Source organism: Thunnus thynnus, chromosome 1, assembly GCF_963924715.1.
Source record: "Thunnus thynnus chromosome 1, fThuThy2.1, whole genome shotgun sequence".
NCBI lineage: Eukaryota > Metazoa > Chordata > Actinopteri > Scombriformes > Scombridae > Thunnus > Thunnus thynnus.
Window position 1 is genome coordinate 21,759,295 of NC_089517.1, and position 20,848 is coordinate 21,780,142.

Below are 20,848 nucleotides of genomic sequence, written 5' to 3' on the forward strand. Positions count from 1 at the left end.
CACCAAAGTTGAATGAAATCACCACTGAAAATTAAAGAGGGCCTCTTTTCTAAAAAAGTAAACAAACCACACAATAAAACACCTTTTCAAGACTTATTTATTCTCCTACCATCCCAGTGTCACTTTTGATCATCACAGCATTCAGAATCATTGGCTCTCCTGGTACAGACAAGCTAAACATGAGATAAATAAATCAAGTAATGAGCTATTTTGCTTGAAAATCAGTAGTTAAATTCATCTTTTATAAGATGGTTACAAAATTGTTGGCACTTCATTGTATTTTTGGTATTCATGCAAACACCAGACTATGGTGTAATTTTCTACTGTCAGTACCCATCTAGTTAATGCATCTCTGTGAATGGAATTTGAACTGACTTTGGATTATCAACTTTAATTATCTTAGCAGCAGAAATTGTGGCAGTCATCATTTTCAGAATGATAAGGTAAATGGAAAATAAACATCTATTGAAACAAATTTTGAAAAAGCAAAGTATTTAAGAATAGAAAAGTGTCTTATATCTAGCTTGCTACTTGGTCTATTTATCTTTCCAGTCATCTCACCCAATGCCAATAATTCTGGAGGGCACCGTAAATATTCAGTGAGAGAAGTGCAGTATTTTTATTTAGGCAATTGTCATTACACCACACATTCTTCATTGGGATGGAGAATGTGTGATGGATGGAGCATCGCCTCACCAAAACCCACTTCCACTGCTGAAGTTATTTGCAAGCAATGGAAAACCCTGTCACATTTTCAAGCAACACATTAAGTAATAGCCTCAGCGTGATATTTTGTTTTGAACCGCTCCATTGATTTATGTTTCACGTCATGTCCCGGCATTTTGATGTAAATCTCAGTGTCTGAACTTCATGTGGAAGTTCTGCTCACGCGCAGTGGACACAACTTTTAGTGCTAATCTTACTTTCCAGGCTATTTCCCACCCTGAGAGGCTGTACAGATGGAGGTGCTGTTATTCTGCTGACCTCATACCCTGTCTGTCATTCAAAAACAAAGCTTAAAATCTTCTGGCAGCCCAGAGTGCATTAAGAACCCCTTGCTTGAAAAACACAATCATTGTGTGTGTGTTTGTGTGTGTGTGTGAGAGAGAGAGAGAGAGAGAGAAAGAGAGGAGAGGGAGAGAGAAGGAGGGTGTGTGTATTGCACATCTTAAGTTAGAGCACAGTGTCCAGAGTTCAACCTGAACTCGTCTATTCAGCACCATGAAACATTATATGCGTGCAAGGTGGCAAATTGGGGCCTCTTGGTCCGCTTTGTGTTCTCACTCTGGCTGTGTCTGTCGGCTCTGGGTTTTCTCTCTCTGCGGTCTGGCTGTTTCACATCAGATATCATGGCTGCTTCGGCCTTTCCAGCTTCATTAAGGGCTCTGCGGTGTCTGAATCGCTGTGGTGCTTTCTCTCTCGTGGGGGCTCAACCTTGCTGCAGCGTGTCCAGGAGGGGGAGCGCATGTACCCACCTCTGGGCAGCACAGGCTGATGGGAACCTAGGCACCAGAAACACAATGATTTATGATCAACAGGAGTCCAAAGTCTTTGCAGATATGTGTACAGATGCAGTGTTTTTATGTCATAAGGAAACAGACCCAGAAGAATCACTTTGCATCCCTGTCACACGCAGAACTAGGGCTTGGAAATACAAATGTCTTAATGTTTATTGGCTTCGGTATGCACAATTCTAAACTTGCTAAAAGCATATTTAAATCTCCAGAGCTCACTCAGCTGTTAAAATGAAACAGAGGCAGTTGCTGCCTGCCTTTATTCTGTCCATTAAGACCATTTACTCACACTTTTGGGTATTTTTTGAAGAATGGAAGAGGGAAAGTGATCTGCTTGGGTGGGGTAAGAAACTGTCTTATCTTATTTGATAAGTCTTATTTTAGGCATCTGAAATGATCCACAGAAGGAATATTCTTCACACAAACCTCTTTGTATAAACCAGTAAACATCCATTCATAAATACTCTCACTGCTGCAACTTTGCCAACATCAACTCTTTCTTCTGTTATATTTTAGCCATACAGAGAAAGAGTTTTCCAGTTTTGTAGCCACTGCCGCTTCACACCACTTGGTGGTGATGTCCAACCTATCAGGAAGACAACAAGGCAGCAGAAGGAATGACTGATAGAGAGCTGACAACTCACTCTGACCTTTCACTGCCCATATCACTCTCATGTTAGGGCTCTTAAGTGAACGTCATACTCAGTACCTGGCTTATAAATCTCCCCAAAGCTACATCCATTTTCTCAGACACATTAGAGACAGAGAGAGAGAGAGAAATGGCGGTGGGAGAAAAGACATATTGATCTCAGAAGATTGATGGTGTCTCTGCTGGATTTTAATGAGTAGGACGGCAATATGCTGGGAAGAGTCTGCTGCAGAAAGCGCCACAAACACCCAACTGCTTTAAATGTAGTTATATAAATGTGTACCCGCAATGTGTACATACTCCATTTACATGAATGTGTGAGTGTGTGCAGAATGGGCATCTTTTTTTCCATTCCTTGTGTGCATTGTTCAGATGTCTGTTGACCTGTTTCTGCCCTGATATCTGATTAAAAGACTGATGAACATGAATTGAAACACACTCATAGGAATGTCTGCACACCTGAGAGGTCACATAAAGTAATTACATACCTCTGCACAACATAAATAGATTTTCCCCTTTCTTTCTTTCTCCTCCCCTTTGTCTCCCTCTCTCTTGCTGTCACATAGCATACCCTGAGCTATGGGGTATTGTGCAGTAGTCCTTCTGTGCTGCTGGCTAGCAGCCATTAGATTCTTCAGTCAGCGTGTTGCTGCATAACTTACTGCTCCTGAAACACAAAACTCTCCTACAGAAAACCTGTGAAGGCACAAGGAAAACTGTTGCAGAACACCAAATGTGTGTTTATATGTGCACATGTACTGTAAAGGCAAACACATATGTGATGACACCCTTTTCTTTCACTCCATTTAAGGGAAACAATACCCAGTTCATCTATGCATGATAATCCTAGCACAGCTCAATCAGTTGCTGTGAACTGGGGTGAGTATTTTTTAAAGATAACCTGTAGTGTGATGCAGAGTCTGGAGCTGCCCTGAAGGAACTGAATTGAGCTGGAATCTGACCTTTTACATTCAACAGAGCTTTTATAGTGGATATATGAATGTGTTCTCCTGTTCCTAAGGGGTAAATCATGAAGTTCTTGCAGCACTGCTCTCTATGGGCTGAAATTTTACACCATGTTTCAACTATGGCCACATCCCAAGCAGTGATGTCACTGCAGGTGTTGTATCAATGACAGCAAACAGGAAACACCTGCTTAGACATCACTGTTGAGGGTAGCCCTCTGCATTTTTACTTGTTTGTTGTGAAGTTTTGTTGCAGTTTGTGTTTATGAAACATAACTTGTCAGAGATGGACCTACATGTCTCACAGGTCTATATAAGGCAATTAAACAATATCATCAAATGATTTGAGAGTGAAAAATATAATGCTATGGGGAAAAAACTATGGATGGACAATTAATTTAATGAGCTTTTCTTTAAAATGTCTATTCCTGTTTCCTATTTTCTGTGTCACTTCATCCCTCCATGCGTCTACTAAAGAAATCTTTAGCCAAGTCAACAAATCTAACAAATATCTTCTCTAAAACACGACTCACATTACATGGACATGAAAAAAGTAAACAAGAAAAAAACACGATAGGTTGTACTGCAATGTCATCAGTTAAAATCCTGTTACTGACTCCAATGAAAGAATAGGAGGCCAAAGCTATGCCTGTGGTAGTTTTTCAGGGATGTGGGTAAACTTTATGGTTCATCAAGCTCATTTGAGAGTAAAACAAAGAGCAAACCAATTCGACAAAGTCAGCCTTTTGTTCTGTATCTCTGTAGCTGCTCTAGAAAGAGACGCATGACGAAACACTAATTGCTGTATGTTCTCGGCTCTCTGGATTAAAGCTATGAAGAACAATTGAACAACGTTCGCTAATTTTGGTAGAACTATCCGTGTAAATATGGCTTTAAGCTACCGAAGAGCAGGAAGTGAAAAAGAAGAACATGGGAATAGAGGAATGGAAACGGGAATAGAGAGACAGCAGAGTAAACAAAACAAACGAGACATAAGCATCTATAAATAATGTGTTAGTGTAGTTACTCAGATTATGATAACTGTTTAAATGGCTTTTGAAAGAACAGGCCTTGTTTCCAGCAGGGAAAACTGAATTATTCAGAAACCTACATTTAGCATGAACTCACTCACCCACCTTCTTCTCCCCTCTCCTCTCTCCTCTTTGCTTGCTTTAACCTCTCCCTCAACTCTTACATGCCCTCCACACACTGGCACACACTCAGCAGTTTCCCACCAAGTCTTATGCTCACACAGCTCAATACTAGCTGACCCACATTTGCTATGCTAACTTTGGCACAAATTAATTATATTTCTGTCCTTCTCTTTCTCCCTCACCCTGAACTCACTGATGACTTTATGAACACACCCAACCCTTCCCATCTTTGTTCTGTTACCAGCTTACTGTCTTTATATTGCCTTTGTCACACAGTTTGTAGTATGTCAGTATAGCTAATAGCTTTATCAGAGTTGTTTAAGAATTATCAATAATTGCCCTGCATGAAATCTGAGGGTTGAATGATGAGGAAGGTTTTAGGGAATCCAGATGCAACAGAACAGCTGGTCTTCACAGCTGAGATTTGTGCAATAAGTCGATGTTTGCATAAATCCTTTTTTGCACATACACTCACACACACACACACACACACACACACACACACACACACACACGCACACACGCACACACACACACACACACACACACACACACACACACACACACACACACCACTGTCATTCACAAATGACAAAAAGAAAGATGTGCTGGAGACACAAATCTGGCAACCAAAAAGGGCCGTAAGGTGGAAAACAAATTAAGTAAACAGATGTTACTGTCTCATCTGCACACTATTAAAATGATGTCTGATAGACTCTTTTATCCAGAAATGACTTACAGCACTAAAACTCCATGCATTGTTTGCACATTCAGCCCCAGCGGTATTCAAAGCACTGACCCTGGCAGTCTTGCAGGCAGTCCTGGCGACATTCACGAACATTTGGCATCTGTCAAGTTCACAGTATGTGTTGACACCACCTTAGCTGCACTGTTTTTGCTGGGTCTCACAACAAAAACAGCTTGCCCTTCCTGCTCAGCCTCAATAATTATAAGCACTAGGAAACATGTACAGACAGCTAAGTTTCTAGTCTTTCAGTCTATTTTCTGTAAAATCCTGTGCAGCTTTACATGCAGAACACTTTGCAGTTGTTTTAGTGTCTGCATGCTTCTGCTTAAAAGCACCTTCAGCCATCTGTGACTGCATCTATCTTGGAATATTATCCTTTTTTTGTACACACCATATCTGAGGCAGACATTGGCAATAAAGGATAAAGGCAAGCAGAGAGATGCAGATAGAAGGAGAGGTGCTTAATGGTTCTTTGTGGTAAAATGAGAGGTATTTGGAGGCAAGATGAAGAAAGATACTGCACAAAGTTATACATCTTAAGTCTAACGGTTAAGGACTTTCAACAAAGAAAAAATGTTTGCCGCATTCTCAGATGGCTGATCTATTTTTATTCATGATTTATATACATACAGATAAGGATACAAGAGTGAATGACACACTGATCTTTGTGAGGTTGCCAATTGCATAAATTAACAATAAAAACAGATCACTCATCTGAATATGTCATTCTGAATAAACAAACATTTAATCATTGTTTGGTTTTTATTTTTCTCACAGAAATTCGGCTGTGTAAATTAAATCATTGAATATCATAAGAGTGTTATACAGCTGTCCATTCCTTGACAGCAGGACTTTATCTTGATTGGAAGAGAGCAGAGCAGCGGATGTGAGATGTTGGACTGGAAGTCTCTTGGCTGTTGCATCTCCTGCACCTGTACTTTCTGGCTACTGAAATGCAGCTGTGGCCTGTGATTGATAAAGGCTGGAAAAACTTGGTGTTTTGGTGTTGATGAGAACGGAAGAGGGGGGACAAGTTGACTATTCTGCACAGTTGTGGGAAGATGGATTTATATTATGAGGGGGAGTAGAGTGAGAGTGAAGAGGTAAAAAGACACAGACTAAGGTGATGTTGTACAATAGAGACATTTTCTGATCTGTTGTTTGAAGGCGTAGGTTTTGCCTTGAAAAAGTCTTTGTGCTAGTACCTTGGTGTAGCTCAGTTGGTGCTCTAGACAATGCACCTCTTTTCACTAAGAAACAAAGAAAATGTTTAATTTTTTTGCACACATGATTGTCCTCTGCAGTAAATGCTGCACAACATCTTCAATTTAAAGAATTGGCTGTAGAGTTGCAGACAGCAGCTGTAGCACAGATGGCCCACTGGGACAATAACTCACACTTAACAGGCTGTGCCATGATATGAAACATTAGTAATAGACAGTAAAAAGAAGGAAGGGAGGGGAAAGATGTTGTTGAAGAACAGGGTAATGATATAATATGAAATCTGGGAGAAAAAGAGTGAAAGCAACATGTAGAAAGAAAGAGGAAAAACCCTGTTTTATAATGTTTTAAACTGAGGTCCTGGCTGTCTCTCATTGGAGTTGTAAGTATGTCTGACTACACAAAATCTGCTTTGTCCAGCATGGTCTGTTTCAATGTATTTAAACAGTGGAGTCTGTTTTTCATGCCTGCATATACACGTCAACCTTCACCATTTGTATCTCTGTGAAGTCACTGTCACCATGGTACCACTACATCAGTTTTGAACCTATTACGTATTCTCAGCTAAACAATTATGTGAATTGGTTAAACCCCCAGTTAACAAAAGTATCACAACTGAAAGTCTGACATTTTTGTCAAGAAAAAAATTGATGTTTTAAATATTTTGACCAGCACTACCAATGCACAGAATTTACTATTATTTGTAAGACATTATCTAAACTGTGAGCTGGCATGAAACCCTGTGTGCCTGCTGAGAGGCAGGATTGTTGCAGGAGAGAGTTCGCTGTCTGCATGCAGGATGAGGCACCCAGGTCATAAATAAAACATGGGAAAGATTTCTTGCTTCCTTTAGCAAACAGGGAGAAAGATGGACTGGCCTTTATCCTGTACCTCTGCTGTGACACACATGCAGGGTGAACTGTCTCACCTTTTAATATGCATATATGGAACTGCATTTGATTAATTTGGATTGTATGCGACTAGTCCAGTGCTATCAGATGAACACAACATTGTTTCCTTTCATTTCTACTTTTCAGATTGAAAGAATTCCCAGTTCTCAGAGTTAGTACTTTTATGTATATAAGATAGTTTCTCATAAGAATCTTAACAGTGTCAAATTTGAGCAGTATGAAAATGAAAAGGGCAGTTCAACACTGACACTGAGATATGTCTTTGATGACTCTCTAAAGGAGTCACATGATGTATCATATCATTATGGTTCAGCAGGCCCTCTAAGAACCCTGCTGGGTTACAATGATTTGAAACTCTCTCCTAAATGTACACACACACTTAAAAACAAATACAGTAAACAAGAAAAGCATCATGTGAACCTTGAGTTTATACAGTATACTGTATGTAGATACAGACTGGGAGAAATATTCTACTCCCCCCAGGATAATGAGCGTTACCAAATTCAGAATTATTGTTACATGTTTTCATTTGCAGACAAGACATTTTAATTTCTAAAAAAATCACTGAGTTGAGTTGATGGGCGGCAGGGGCAAAATTAAATTTGAGAAATGCATCTCTCAACAACCAAATAGTTTGTGTAACATACTGACTCTGCCAGGCTTATTCAAATGAAGCTAAAGGGCAGAGGATTGCCAAGAAAATATCATGCAAGAAAAAGAAATTGTTTCTTATTATTCCTGTTTGCAGTCAGATAAATGAAAATCTACACATGGGCCATGGAACAGCACATCTGTCTGCACATCTTAAAAGGGGAACTCCTCCAATTTTACACATCATACTGCATATTTGAGGAAAGTTGAATATGTTTTGTTGCTTCAAAGGAAGATGTGTGAAGTCTGATAAATGAATTTTATGAAAATGCATGAATGAATCAATTGATGTCACTTGAGGCAACATCAGTTAATGCTTAAGACTACAAGTTTGAAAATGAAAAAAATCTGGGGGTGTGAAGTTAGTAAGAAGTGAGGGTTTACCAGACCTCTGTAACCCATTCCTCATCTGTGCTTGAGGCTAGTGGTTCTAGGTTCCATTAGCTGTTATTAGCATAACACACCCGAATCTGTGCAGTTGGGTGAGTCAAGTCAAATTGCATTGTGAATAATGTAGGAGCCAGGTTTTGACAAGGAAGAAGGATGCATGTAATAAAAAAGAAGATATCTCTGGTTCTGATGGATCAACTTAGATTTTTTTTAAAATCTGACCATTGAATGTTATAGGAGTGCAATTCTAAATCAGCGGTGTACTCTTTTTACAACACACTTTAAATGTGAAGTTTACTGGTCTACACATTGTTTATATCTTTGTGACTGATGGCTTACTGTACAAGTCCAAAGTCACTAAGAATGTAAAATACAATTTTATCTTAAAGTTTCAATTTTATATTTTTTGCACAAACCTTAAGTGAATCTAGATGTTGTTTTTGCAATGAAAGATGTTCCCCTTTCCTTTATTTTCCAGTTATTCTTGCTTATTGTAAACATATGCATTTCATTTTTAGCAGAACTTACCTGCTGGGGACTCGTTGTGGTTCTCCTCATCAGAGTCGGCAAAAACCTCAGCGAGCTCCTGGTCAGACATGTCAGTCAGCTCAGTCAGATCCAGGAGGTCAAAGTGCACTTCCAAAGAAGACACACTACTCAGGGGTTCTAGGTGGCAGAGAGAGAGAGAGAGAGAGAGAGAGAGAGAGAGAGCATGCTTTTCAGTCTGGGGGAGAAGTTGAGAGATTAAAATGATCCACTCATATTTGCTGACATTGCAGAAGAGCAGTTGCTCTTTTAAAAGAAGTGAAGGATAAACTGCATATGGTGTGAACACAAAGCTCCTCAGCCCATCGTGTAATGCTGCTCTTGAATCTCCATTGTACTCAAGCAGATCAATAGCTGGCTCTTGCAGTTCTATTGTAAAATCGATTTCAACGAAGAACCAATTTACTCTTTTATCCAGTTTTATCTGTACATCTCTTGTAAAGCCAAGTGCTGTCTACTTCAGAAATATTTCAGACACGGTGGGTTTCTTTAATCTCCCTCTAAGCTTGACGCTGTAGTCACTGAGTGTCTCTTTTTCACGTGACACATGTGTGTTAACACGGGCAGTGACTGAAAAAATGAAACAAGAGCTCAAGTGTGGGGATGAAAATAGGATATATAGCGAGTTCCCTGATGCATTGTGATCCCCATTTTTCTCCTGAGCATGTAGCACCTGTTCATTTCTGCACAAGCCTCTGATTCCTCAGCAGGAGTCACTACTGCTGCACAGGGTCACGTTCACATGCGCTGGGCATCAACGTGCCAGGTTCAGCATTCTAGTCAGGCTGCCTCCAAATCTGAAATGTTTTATGTAATATATGTAAAGTGAAATTTATTCAAAAACTAGAATCCAAGTATATCTGCTTGACTCAGCATCATGCAAGTTAGGAACCGATTCTGTGTAATAGAGCTGAACTAATCTACCATTACAGTGAGAAAAATGTTTAGAGACCGTACCAAGGCAGACAGAAGTGTGTTTGTATTTCCTTATGAATCAGTGGATGTCTTCCTGCCATGCAACGTCAAGTCTGAAAGAAACACTTCACTTGCTGTTTGTGGGCGTGACTTTGTGAAAAAAACAGTGGGTTGCAAGACATGTTGAAGGCTATTATTACCCCATTTGCGTGCCAGTTTCCAGGCTGTTTAAGACAAAGCTTCAGGCTGAAGTAGAGCTCACTCCCTTACTGCTCTTTGTCTGCTGTTACATTTAATTGTCTGCATCATTGATTTAAAGAAGAGTAATCATCAGCGGCTGGTAATGGTGCTATGTTTAAGATAGATAGATTCAACACCAGGAATGCCGGGAGACACAAGGAATGAGAAATAAGGAAGCAGTGACTATGTGAGAATACAGATAAGAACCATTAAAACTGGACCAAAGTGTTGCTGTAGCTTGATGTCCTGATGAACCACCTTTAGATGAAAGTGATCAGGAAAAATAAAAAGATTCATTTCACCTCTCCTCTATTTCACCCCAAAACCATCTGCTCTACTAAAAACCTACTGTCCTGTTTATTTTTACTGTCATGTTTAAAACCAGGACTGGGTCACACACTCGCCCTGACCCGTGACAAGCATGAATATTTACAAAGACAGTGGCCCAGCATAAAAGTTACAAATATAATGGACAGGCTATTAAATTTACATATATTGTCATTCATATGGAAAGAGAGAAACATAGTGACAGAGATGACAACAAAGATGTGAAAGAAGACCAAGAAAACTGAGGAGGCAAAAATGAAAAGATTGCAGGTAACTGAACTGTGGGATTCCTCAGGGCTCTACTTCAGGTCCCATCCTTTTGTGCCCCTAGATGTTCCAACTTGGAAATGTTATTGCAAACAAATATACACTTGTATATATGTTGTTATCCACTAAATTCCACATTAACACGAAACCATGTACATTTAAGAATTGCCTTGCAGACATCAAATGTTGGATGTCTGAGAACATCTTGAAAACAAATCCGTATTTACTCTATTTCTCCTTCAGGTCCTGGAATCTTGATTGTCTGTTCTTCATCATAAAGCTGTTGGCATGAAACCAAAAGATGTTTTTTTATGTCATCATCCATGTTATTACATGTTCTTGTTTAAATTTGGGGATTTGGACTCTTTATCTATCTATCTCTACCAATCTATTACTGTTTCAGTCACATGTGATTTAGAGTCCAGCAGTTAAACAAGATTTGAAGCATTTTTTGAAACAAAGAAACCAAATCTTCCAGGTTCAACTCTAGTCACCAGTTTGATATAGAATGATTTTGTGATTTTACTGATCAGTCACAGTTAATTTTGTCACCCTGATACATTGCAGATATCCAAGTTCTGTATATGGAAAGATCTGCCTCAGAAAATGACATAATATCACTGTTTAAATCACAAAGGATGTATAGTATTATATCATTGGAGACTCTAGAGCTACACATAGCTTCAATAAAGGGTTAAACTAGCTAACCAGGTTCCAGCCTCACATCATTGACCAATTCACCACATGTAATTAAACGGCAGCACAGGAAATGGGCAGGATCAGCAGTAAGCAGTGAGAACTATTTCACACCCAAAGCTTTGGCCAATGTCTGCTGTCTGATAATGACTGTGGTTGTTTATATTTGTTGGAAAAAGTAAATACTGCAATATGCAAACATTGCTTGGCAAGAGAAAATAGAAATAGTTTTAAAAAAAATTAATTTCATATTTCCCATCACTTCAGATTGTTTCTTTGCTTGTAAATATAGTTAACATTTCCCACCGTCTGGAAGGTGCTTCCTTAGAGCCTTTCAGTATTTTTAAAATCCCTTCTTAGGGGGAGTGAAAAAAACTGGAGAAAGTGAAACAGCGAGGTTGGAAATAATGGAGAAGGAGATGAGGATGAAAGAAAAGAAAATAGAAGAAATGAAACAATGTAAGATTGAGGAATGACATAAGCGCATTGTGTAAAACAAAACACTCTCTACATTATATTCTGCCATTATTTTCAACTGGTTTCCCATTCTGCTGTGCTTGTTTTTTAATCCACCTTCCCCCCATCTCTTTTTTTTTCTCTCCCACACCCTTTCTCCTTGAATAATTGATCAGTGCGTTTTCTCTCCCAGGCAGACAGACTGAAACAACTGCCTCCATCTCAAAGGCCAATCACAGGAGCTGCGAGACGCTGGTAGGGAGGGCTGGCAATAGAGAATTCACACTGAGACTCTCAAAAAGAAAAGAAAAACCAGAGGATTTTGCGCCTAAAGCAGAAAGATGATGTAAAAGACCACTACCTCTTCTTGCAGAAGCATGCAGCTTGACAGCCTGTAAAGTCTAATTTGTGTGTGTTGATCCATTTGACTCCTTCTTGACATATTCTAATTTTTGTCAACATGCCCTTAATCTCACACTTTATATTCATGCCTTTGTAGTTAATGTGTGTGAAATAAAGCTCCCTTTAATTCACTGAAAGTAATGTGATGTTTCCTTTCATTCAGAAAATTACAGTGAGAAAAATAATTGTTTGCATATTGTAAATTTTATGTTCTATTTAAAAAATCCTGTTATTTTTTTCTTTCCTTTCCTCTCTCAGCATGTGAGAAAGACGGATTCAACTGGAGGAACAAAAAGAGTAGAATAGGGAGGATGGGTATAAGGGAGGAGTTCACATTTGGGAGAAGGGATAAGAGAGGAGAGGGGATGTGCCTTGCATGCTGGATCTGGGTAATCCCCTTTCTTCTCTACCCTGAGGTCATCAGTCCGGCCTGAACAGCTGGCAATGATGAGTGAGCTGTGGTTGAATGAGGATGGGTGAGACAAGGCTAAGCCATTGAGGTAGGATGTTAAACACGTAATGCCAAAAAAATATCTCAACTAAACTATAAAATTAACTCTCTGTAAGTGTTTTTTTCCCCACAGTGATTAAGCACACAGGCACTTGTCCACACACCATTTCACAGTTTTAATCATAAACATTCTAATTGGGTGCAATTATTTCCTGTTGCATTCTTTACTAATCACTAAACAGCTGACAGGAAATGAGCCATACCTAAGTTTTTTTGCATCCCTAATTTCTCTTTTCTTCCTGGTTTCTGCAATTCAAGATCAATACAAACAGATTTCACACTTTTTCACACTACACTACATTTTACCCCACATTTTTTATCTTAAATTCCTGAAGATCCACCCTATCAGAATAACAAATTCAATTTCTCTACACTGCAGTAGATATGGGTTTGTACTGCAGTAGATATGAGTTTGTATACTGTATATGTGCGCATATCTGTACTGCATGTTCTTTTTTTTAAGTGATTCATCTTCCATGACAAAACTGACAACCTGCTCTTTTCTGGGATAAGATTTTTGTTTTTTAGAGTAGGCTGTTGGCTCCAGGCTTCTAAAAAATAAATGTTGCAGATGACTCAGGAGCCATTATGGTCCACCTTTAGGAGATAAAACTGCAGCACTAGGAAGGAAGTTTGTTGCTGTGCCATTAAGGATAAAGCTGCAGCGTGGCTCTGAGATAAAACCTTAAATAAATAGTCTCCATAAAATGCAAAAAAACAGGTAGAGTATTGAATATGACCCCTGATTTCTTGATGATATGGCTGACAATTAATGTAAAAAAGGCCATTGATCATTATGTTGAAATCATGTTTTTTCAGGATGGGATTTTAAAAGCATGTTGTAAATATTTACAACTTTAACTCTCTTTCTGTGTGTTGCTCATCTACCTTTATAGCTCTAGCCAGGTGGCATGACTAGTTAGCGGTTCACATTAAAGCACAGAAACACAGACATTAGCCTCTGGATGAGCTGTCTCTCTGAAAAAGTGTTTAGTTAGTGAAGCAGATAAAGGCGGCCTTGTCACTCATGTAGCCCCAGTATCCGTCTCTGTGTGTTTATGTGCCCTGGGCTCTGAGTCTGGCACGTACAGGGAAGCCTCTGTATGGGACTGATGCACAAAGAGTCCTTTCAGCCGAGGCTGTGGTGCAGCGATCTTTGAGAATGTGGGATCAGAATACCTAAAATAGGCGATGATCATTCAGTGTAGAATCTGCAGATAACCTGAACTGTACCAGATACTGTCTGGTCCAGAATTATATGTGTGCAATGTGTGTGTGTAAGTAAGATGTTAATGGTCCTTTAGAGGCACTTACTATTGATCAGGCATCTTTCTTATGGCATTTTGCAACTATTATTAACCTGTATCCCCTTTTCACCACCAATTAATATTCATCACTACTTCACATTCTTAATAGCTTTCTTTTCTTTACTTCCTCCCCCACCCGATACTTACGTCTCTTCTCAGTGATGTGCAGCAGACTAGCTGTGTGCCCTGACAGGCCGCCCTCCTCCTCCCCTGCTGTGTGCTGGAACAACTCCTTGGATAGGTCGGTTGAGCTGGAGGGCTTCAGCAGCTTCTGGATATCTTTATTGGGCTCTGTTAACACATACAGACACAGAGAGTTAAAGGGAGTAAAAGGATAAGAAGATAGATTTATTTATAATAGGTTTTTGTATTTTTATTGAAAGATTAACACAAGACAGTTAAAGGCATCAAAACAGTGCAAAATAACAAGTCTACAGTTATGTGCAGTGATTATACTCCATGTATAACCACAACTGTGTTTTCCCTACAGTAGGTAACTGCATCACCTGACCACTGTAATGTTTTAATAACTCAACTGTCTACTACACATTCTGTACACCACTGATAAGGCTATACATGTCTTCACAGCCCCCCTTCTTCTGACTGTTAGAAATAGGATTGAAAAGTATTACAGATTTGTGATTCCTTGAAATTAGTCTACTTGGCCATGTGAAGACATCTAATTCAATGTGTTACAGCCTGGTCATGCTCCTTATTCAAGCTAGCTGAAATACATCTCAAACATCCATTCAAAATAGAAAACAAGTTCACACAGACTGTTAACAACTCTGGAAATAGAAGATACTTAAAATAGCACACCCTCAAATACAGTTTGCACAAACTCTAAATTGGTTAAACCTGATGAAGGTTAAATGCCTGCCTGAGTATGTGATGAGGCTGAGTGGAAAGGACAAGAGTACAAGAAGTACAAAATTTAGTTGAAAGAATATAGAAAAATATAAATTGCAATATAAATTACTTTCCGAACACTAATTTCCAAATTGCATGAGGCTGAAGTGATATGATTACAAACTATTCTGTTGCTATACATCAGGGATGTTGTGGACTAGTACAAACTCCCCCCTCCCAAAAAAAATGATACTTTTTTTTCCAGGGAAAAATCACAGAAAAAAGAAAATCCATGCAAAAACCACACTTGTGTTATCTGAGCAACATTTATCAAAAATTACAGCAGGATGGCTTTTTAATGACAGCATGCGGAGCTGATAGATAGGGAGTGTGGGAGTGGCAGCTTCCTGATGGGCCTCACCAGATGGCTGGTACCATTTCTACTCGCAGTATGCTCCTAGACAGTTGAATTTCTCCTATCAGATGAAATGTGTGTTACAGCAAAGGCCAGGCCAGAACATGATGGATTCTGATTTCACCACGAGAAGCCAAGTGTTCATTGCTGACTATTGACTGATTGCTCCACAGAGAAGCCGCACAAACGGAAAGACTATAGCGTTACCTCTGCTGTTATAATGAAATGTTTGTTCAATATTTAGACTGTCTGCCAGCAGCTTTGGTTTCCATTTCCATCGGCAAACCCTCATTCTGGAAATCATCCTGAATTACTGTTCCTGATCTTTCCACCATCACTATGAAGCAGTTTAACATAACAGCATATGCATCCATCCATTCAAGCTCTATTCTTATCCCAATTAGTTTTTTTCCAGCCTAATCTCTACACAAGAGTTGGCTGTTGGAGTTGCACTACGTTCAGATTCATCAAACAGATTTTCCACGTTTTTTAATGAGCTATTTTTGTTCTATGGGCAGGGGCTTTACTGTATGTCATATAAAGAAATGACTGGTTTCAGTGACTCATAAACAGATATACTGTATGTACCGTCCAAGACATGTTCATGATACTAGACTTGAGTCAGACATAAACCTAAAATGCATCTCTCAGGATCATCTGCTATACTGATTTTTGCTGCTCTGACTATTTTGTGCACTCATGTATGTTCATATGTTTAGTATTTTGGTGGAAGATGAGTCTGGCTCTCAGTCAGGATGTTAATCAGTGACAGAAGAGAAGAGCTTTCCAAAAAAGTCACAGTATTATCTGCATGTAAAGGGAGACAAGTTTACACAGATGGGATGATGTAGCCACCACCTGCCAAATCAGCTGTAAAGAAGCATGAGTAAACAACTAGAATGTGAGTTACTGCTGGTAAAAGACAGTCAGCTATCACAAATATGGCAATTTCAGGTGATGGCTGACCCTGTCTCGAGCTGTCAGCCATGACTTTCTGTGAATCAACTAAACCTAGAAGACAGATGGAGAGAGATAAAGCGAGGGGGGGGGGGGGGGGGGGGGGGGGGGGGGGGTCTGAAAATGAAGGACTATACTAAAAGTGGACTCAAACTAAGTGTCTCAGTTGAATAAATCAATCATCGTTTGACTATCTAGTGCAGGCAGGAGGAATTAATATGCTCTCTCAACACCCTTTTCATCAGGTCATTGTGCTAGATCATTTATCTATGTCTTGTGTCCTTAATAGCAATGTTTTTGTTTTATTTTACAGTTTCTCTGCTATGAGAGGTTTATATATGTAGTTCTCCAGAAACAGCATCAAAAATTATGAAAATAAGGTTCAGTCAAGACCCCATGTCGACCCCTGAATTAACTTTCCCATATGTTTACAGTGTTTTTGCTGCATTCTCTATCAGTATTAATTACAATGGCCACAGGTACAGCTGGAAATGATCCATCTACTGCTAGTTTCTTATTTCAGGATGTCTGTTGATTAAGACTGGTTGCTGTTTCTGCCACAGTGCCAACACTGCTATCTCAAAGTCACACTTTTTGACTCAGTCCCATGATAGATAATGATGTTTGGTCTAATTTAATTTCATCTTGGGAAACAAATAATATCTCAATTTGTCATGGGCAAGATAAAAATTTCCCCATTAAAAAAGACTATTAGTCTGAGTATTTGCTGACAGCGCAGCTTGCAGAGGCTGCAGAGCCATTGTTTTACCCCAGTGTACTATGCAGTAAAAAAAACTGTTTTAATAGTGGGTTGACTGTAGATGTAGAGGAAACTAATGTTAATATACATACTAAAGTACACTTTACTACTTTATCTCACTTTACGTAATGCATATTATTTTTATAAATCACAGATGCTTTTATAATCTCTCCTATATCGGCATGAAACCTAACAATACTTTGTGTATCACCCCTGTGATCTCAATAATGTTTAGATGTTGCAGTGCAATGGTGGCATTGTGTGATGCCACCATACTGCAGGCTTCTCTGGATGGCCTTTACACAAAGGCCATGTGTCCACTATTGTACTGCAATTTGTATTTCATCAGTTCAGATTTTACATGACTGACCTATTATGTGTGGACATAAAAAGACTTGTACTGCTAAGCAATAGATTAAACAAGAAACTTGCATCTTTGGGAATGAAACCTCAGCAACTGGATCCAGAATGAGGACAATGATCACAGATAGTGTACTGGTGCACTGCTATATGTAATCCAAACATATATCAGTGACTAACTCTTGACTAGACCTTTAGAAAAAGGTAGTGACATGAATCAAAAGCTCCTCTGACAAACAGTATTCAGGGAAGCTGTAGCCCAGCCATATAGAAAGTGTCTATCCAGTTATTCACACCATGAATATATTAAAAAAAGACAGGAAATTCACAGCAAAAGACAAAGGTACTCTACATGCCCATGTAATGTAACAAACACCATAGCAAAGAGAAAAGACAGAACAATAAATGGGTCTTACCTGGGCTCCCTGCCCCTCCCTGTGCCTCCATGCAGCTCAGCCGAGAGTGTCCTGCTGTTCACCACACCAGCATCGGAGAGTGGAGGAGACAAACAGGGAGGGAAGAAGGGAGAGGCAAAGGGAGAGTGTGTCTGTGTGTGAGACTGTGTGTGTGGGGTGTGTGCAGAGAAAGAGAGAGAGAGAGAGAGAGAGAGAGAAGAAGGGAGGGGGAGTGGGTAGACAGAGCGAGACCTCAGCTCTCCAAAGACTCTGCTCCTCCTTCTCTTTTTGTCCTTCGTTGTTCTAGATTTCCAAACCAAGTGATGTTGATTTCTCAGCTCGAACCGTCCACCTGCCCTGCTCTGCCATCAGAGCTGTCTGAGAGCTGCACTGCCTCACAGAGCGAGTCCACCACAGAGAGGGAGGTCTGGGAATAGCGGCATCACTGAATATGTCTAAGCCACTTGGTTTAGTAAGCGCAGCATTGTGACTTGGCTTGGTATGTACAGAATACACACAGAGAGAGATCCACAGCAAAAGAGGGAGAGAGAGAGACAGAAAGGGAGGGAGGCAGCTGGCACCCTGCCCAGACTGAGAGACAGAGAATGGGGTATCAGGGAGGGTTATGGATCACTGGAGGGAGGAAATTGTGTGTTCGTTTGTGTGTGTGTGTGTGTGTGTGTGTGTGTGTGTGTGTGTGTGAGAGAGAGAGAGTAATGTGTGTGTGCATGCGTGTAGCATAACAATGTGTGGATATACTTGTAGGCAAGTTATTGAACTTGATGATGGGTCAGTTCATGTCAAATATACACAGCTCATGTCTAGGTTCATGATGAAGGGATTTGTGTCAGTTTACACGGTTTTGCTCCTCAAGGACTTACATTGGTGTGTGCTATTTTGAAAAGTCATGACAGGTCAGGAATACACGTATCATGGACTTACTTGCCTATGATATTTGATAAAACTCTGAATCCCACCCGTTCAGAAAAGCAGGAAATGGTGCCTCTTTCTTCTGAGGAGAATCTGTTAGTAGAGCTCGCCCTCTGGTGGCAGGATCTGACTCTTCAGGTGATCATGTAAAAACACAAAATTAAATTCCATCAGCTGAGTGGACTCACAGCACACTGTCCACTTTAATGAGAGTCCACTACTAATAGCTGTACAAGAAAACAGAAACAACTATAACAAAAATTATTTTCTAGTTTGAAAATATTATCAAAAGCCCTTGAAATAAATGCTATAGATTAATTAGATAACTTTATTAATCTACAGAGGGAAAACTAGTTTGGTCAGACAGGTCACAGCAGACAACATACAAATGACATGAGCCAGTGGTAGTAAGTTGTAGCTTAGTAGTAGCCGAACAGTAACACAAATTAACACATATTCCAAGAGGACATTAGTGTCGCTCAGGAGGAAGCCAAGTAACTAAACTAAAAAACAAAATACAATCAGTCAGTTAATAAATAGGCTTAAAAGGCCAAATACATGTGATGCACCTAAAAAAGGGGGAGCTATAAAATAGGAAATAAGTATGAGATGAAACTTTAAAAATGAATAGCTGAATAACTGAATAGCTTTAAAACATTTACAGCTGTGGCCACAAAAAAGTTTATTGTACTGTGAAGCGTCTTGGATCAGTAAGACTTCACTCAACGCACTTTTTAAACAACTAAAACACTAAACAGGGGATGACCTTCGAACTTAATTATGGTTTGAATTCTTTCCTCCAAAATTGCCTATTCATTCACAGTTTATACATTTAAAACTAGTTTTTAGAGGTTGATCGTGGGTTTATGGGTTTCTTTTAAAATGGAGAGATCCCAGAGCCCTGGATCATGTTCATGTGTGGTGCTTTGCCCATGTGCTCATCATGGTTAGGACTGAAACATAGATTATGTTTCAAAGATGGTAAAGACAGAAGGGTGTTGTGATATTTTACACATTACACCAGGTTATGGTTGGTTAATGCTGTAAACTACCATCAGTAATAATAATGACATTTTATTGAACATGTACAAAATATACAAGTCTTGGTATCATTTCGGCTAACTTTGAAATACAGCCCTATAGTATTACTCAAAACAAGTTATCCTCTCCCATGACCCAAACAGCAGAGGAGTTTATAATGAAATAAGACAATGCAAATAAATATAAAAAATAAAGAAAACATTCTTCAAGCACTCTCAGGCAGAACAATGAAGCAAGACAAGTTATAATAAAAGCCTTTATTTAGTTGGGGATAATGGTTTAAAATGCAGACTTCGACTTCCTGGAGCCTTCATCAAAAGAAAAGAAAAGAAACATTGTAGACACTGGAAAGATTCAATTGAACTGTATGGGCTACTGCATGAGCTCCAAATTGGTTCTATTTACTTGACTATTACCTCGAAAAAGCAAGAAATAATGGCAGTAGAATCAAAACAAATGTTTCATTGTGTAATTTCTCTTAAAAGCTAAAAGCTTCCTGTAATGAAATAAACTAAAATTTGATTATAACCACAAATAGATTATAACTATAATCAAATCACTTACTCACAATTGATGTTGATTAGATTTGCTGGCCAGAAAGATAGAAACTAGTGAAATAAAAAAATGGAAATAAAAAGGACTTAATCTGAGTTGTTGACTCTGATCAACAGTAAAAAGCACCTAAATGAAAGCAGATTTATACAAAGTTATCTAATTTAATTATAAATATGAACTACAATACACTTTTTTTTTTTTTTTTTACATAAATATGCATCTCATTTAACACCTAAACCAAAACTGGTGCTGCCAGTTGGTTTTAGAAGTCACATAGTTAGTTAAATGTAGATCACCTGTGTGTAGTCATGGATTTTAATTTGATTGTAGTATAAATACACCTGTATCTGGAGGATCAGACTTTTGATGAATCAGTATTATGGTAAAACATAGACCATGAAGACAAAAGGTACACTCCATGCAACTCAGCAAAAAGGTGATGGTAAAGATGGATACAAGAACATTTCCAAGTCACCAAACATCCCTCAGGGTAGAGTAAAATAAATCATTACGACAGAAGGATTATGGCAAAGCTGTAAATCTGCCAAGAGCAGGTTGTTCTCAAGAACTGAGTGAGCGTGCAAGAAGCAGACAAGTGAAGTGTGGAAGACTCTGAAGTCAGCTGGAGGACGTTTTTATGGTCTGATGAGACCAAAATTGAGCTTCTTGGTCATCAGCCTGAACATAACATTGGGTGGATGCCAAACACTGCACAT

General features: G+C 39.2%; 1 protein-coding gene across 1 annotated transcript; it reads right to left on the bottom strand.

The window, feature by feature from the left end:
- Positions 1-79: 79 nt before the first annotated feature.
- Positions 80-18,127, bottom strand: dbndd1 (dysbindin domain containing 1). Its single transcript, XM_067590891.1, has 4 exons — positions 17,628-18,127; positions 14,018-14,161; positions 8,732-8,869; positions 80-1,502 (listed from the first exon to the last, which is right to left on the bottom strand). Exons 1-4 carry the CDS (start codon positions 17,656-17,658, stop codon positions 1,348-1,350), a joined length of 468 nt encoding a protein of 155 aa, XP_067446992.1. The 5' UTR covers positions 17,659-18,127; the 3' UTR covers positions 80-1,347.
- Positions 18,128-20,848: the final 2,721 nt, after the last annotated feature.

Excerpts from the sequence above, each read along its gene's own strand:
- dbndd1 (XM_067590891.1), bottom strand. The coding sequence starts at position 17,658 with ATGGAGGCACAGGGAGGGGCAGGGAGCCCAG. Across the intron at positions 14,162-17,627 it reads GGGAGGGGCAGGGAGCCCAG|AGCCCAATAAAGATATCCAG; the intron begins GTAAGACCCATT and ends ATGTGTTAACAG. Across the intron at positions 1,503-8,731 it reads CCACAACGAGTCCCCAGCAG|GTTCCCATCAGCCTGTGCTG; the intron begins GTAAGTTCTGCT and ends TCTGGTGCCTAG.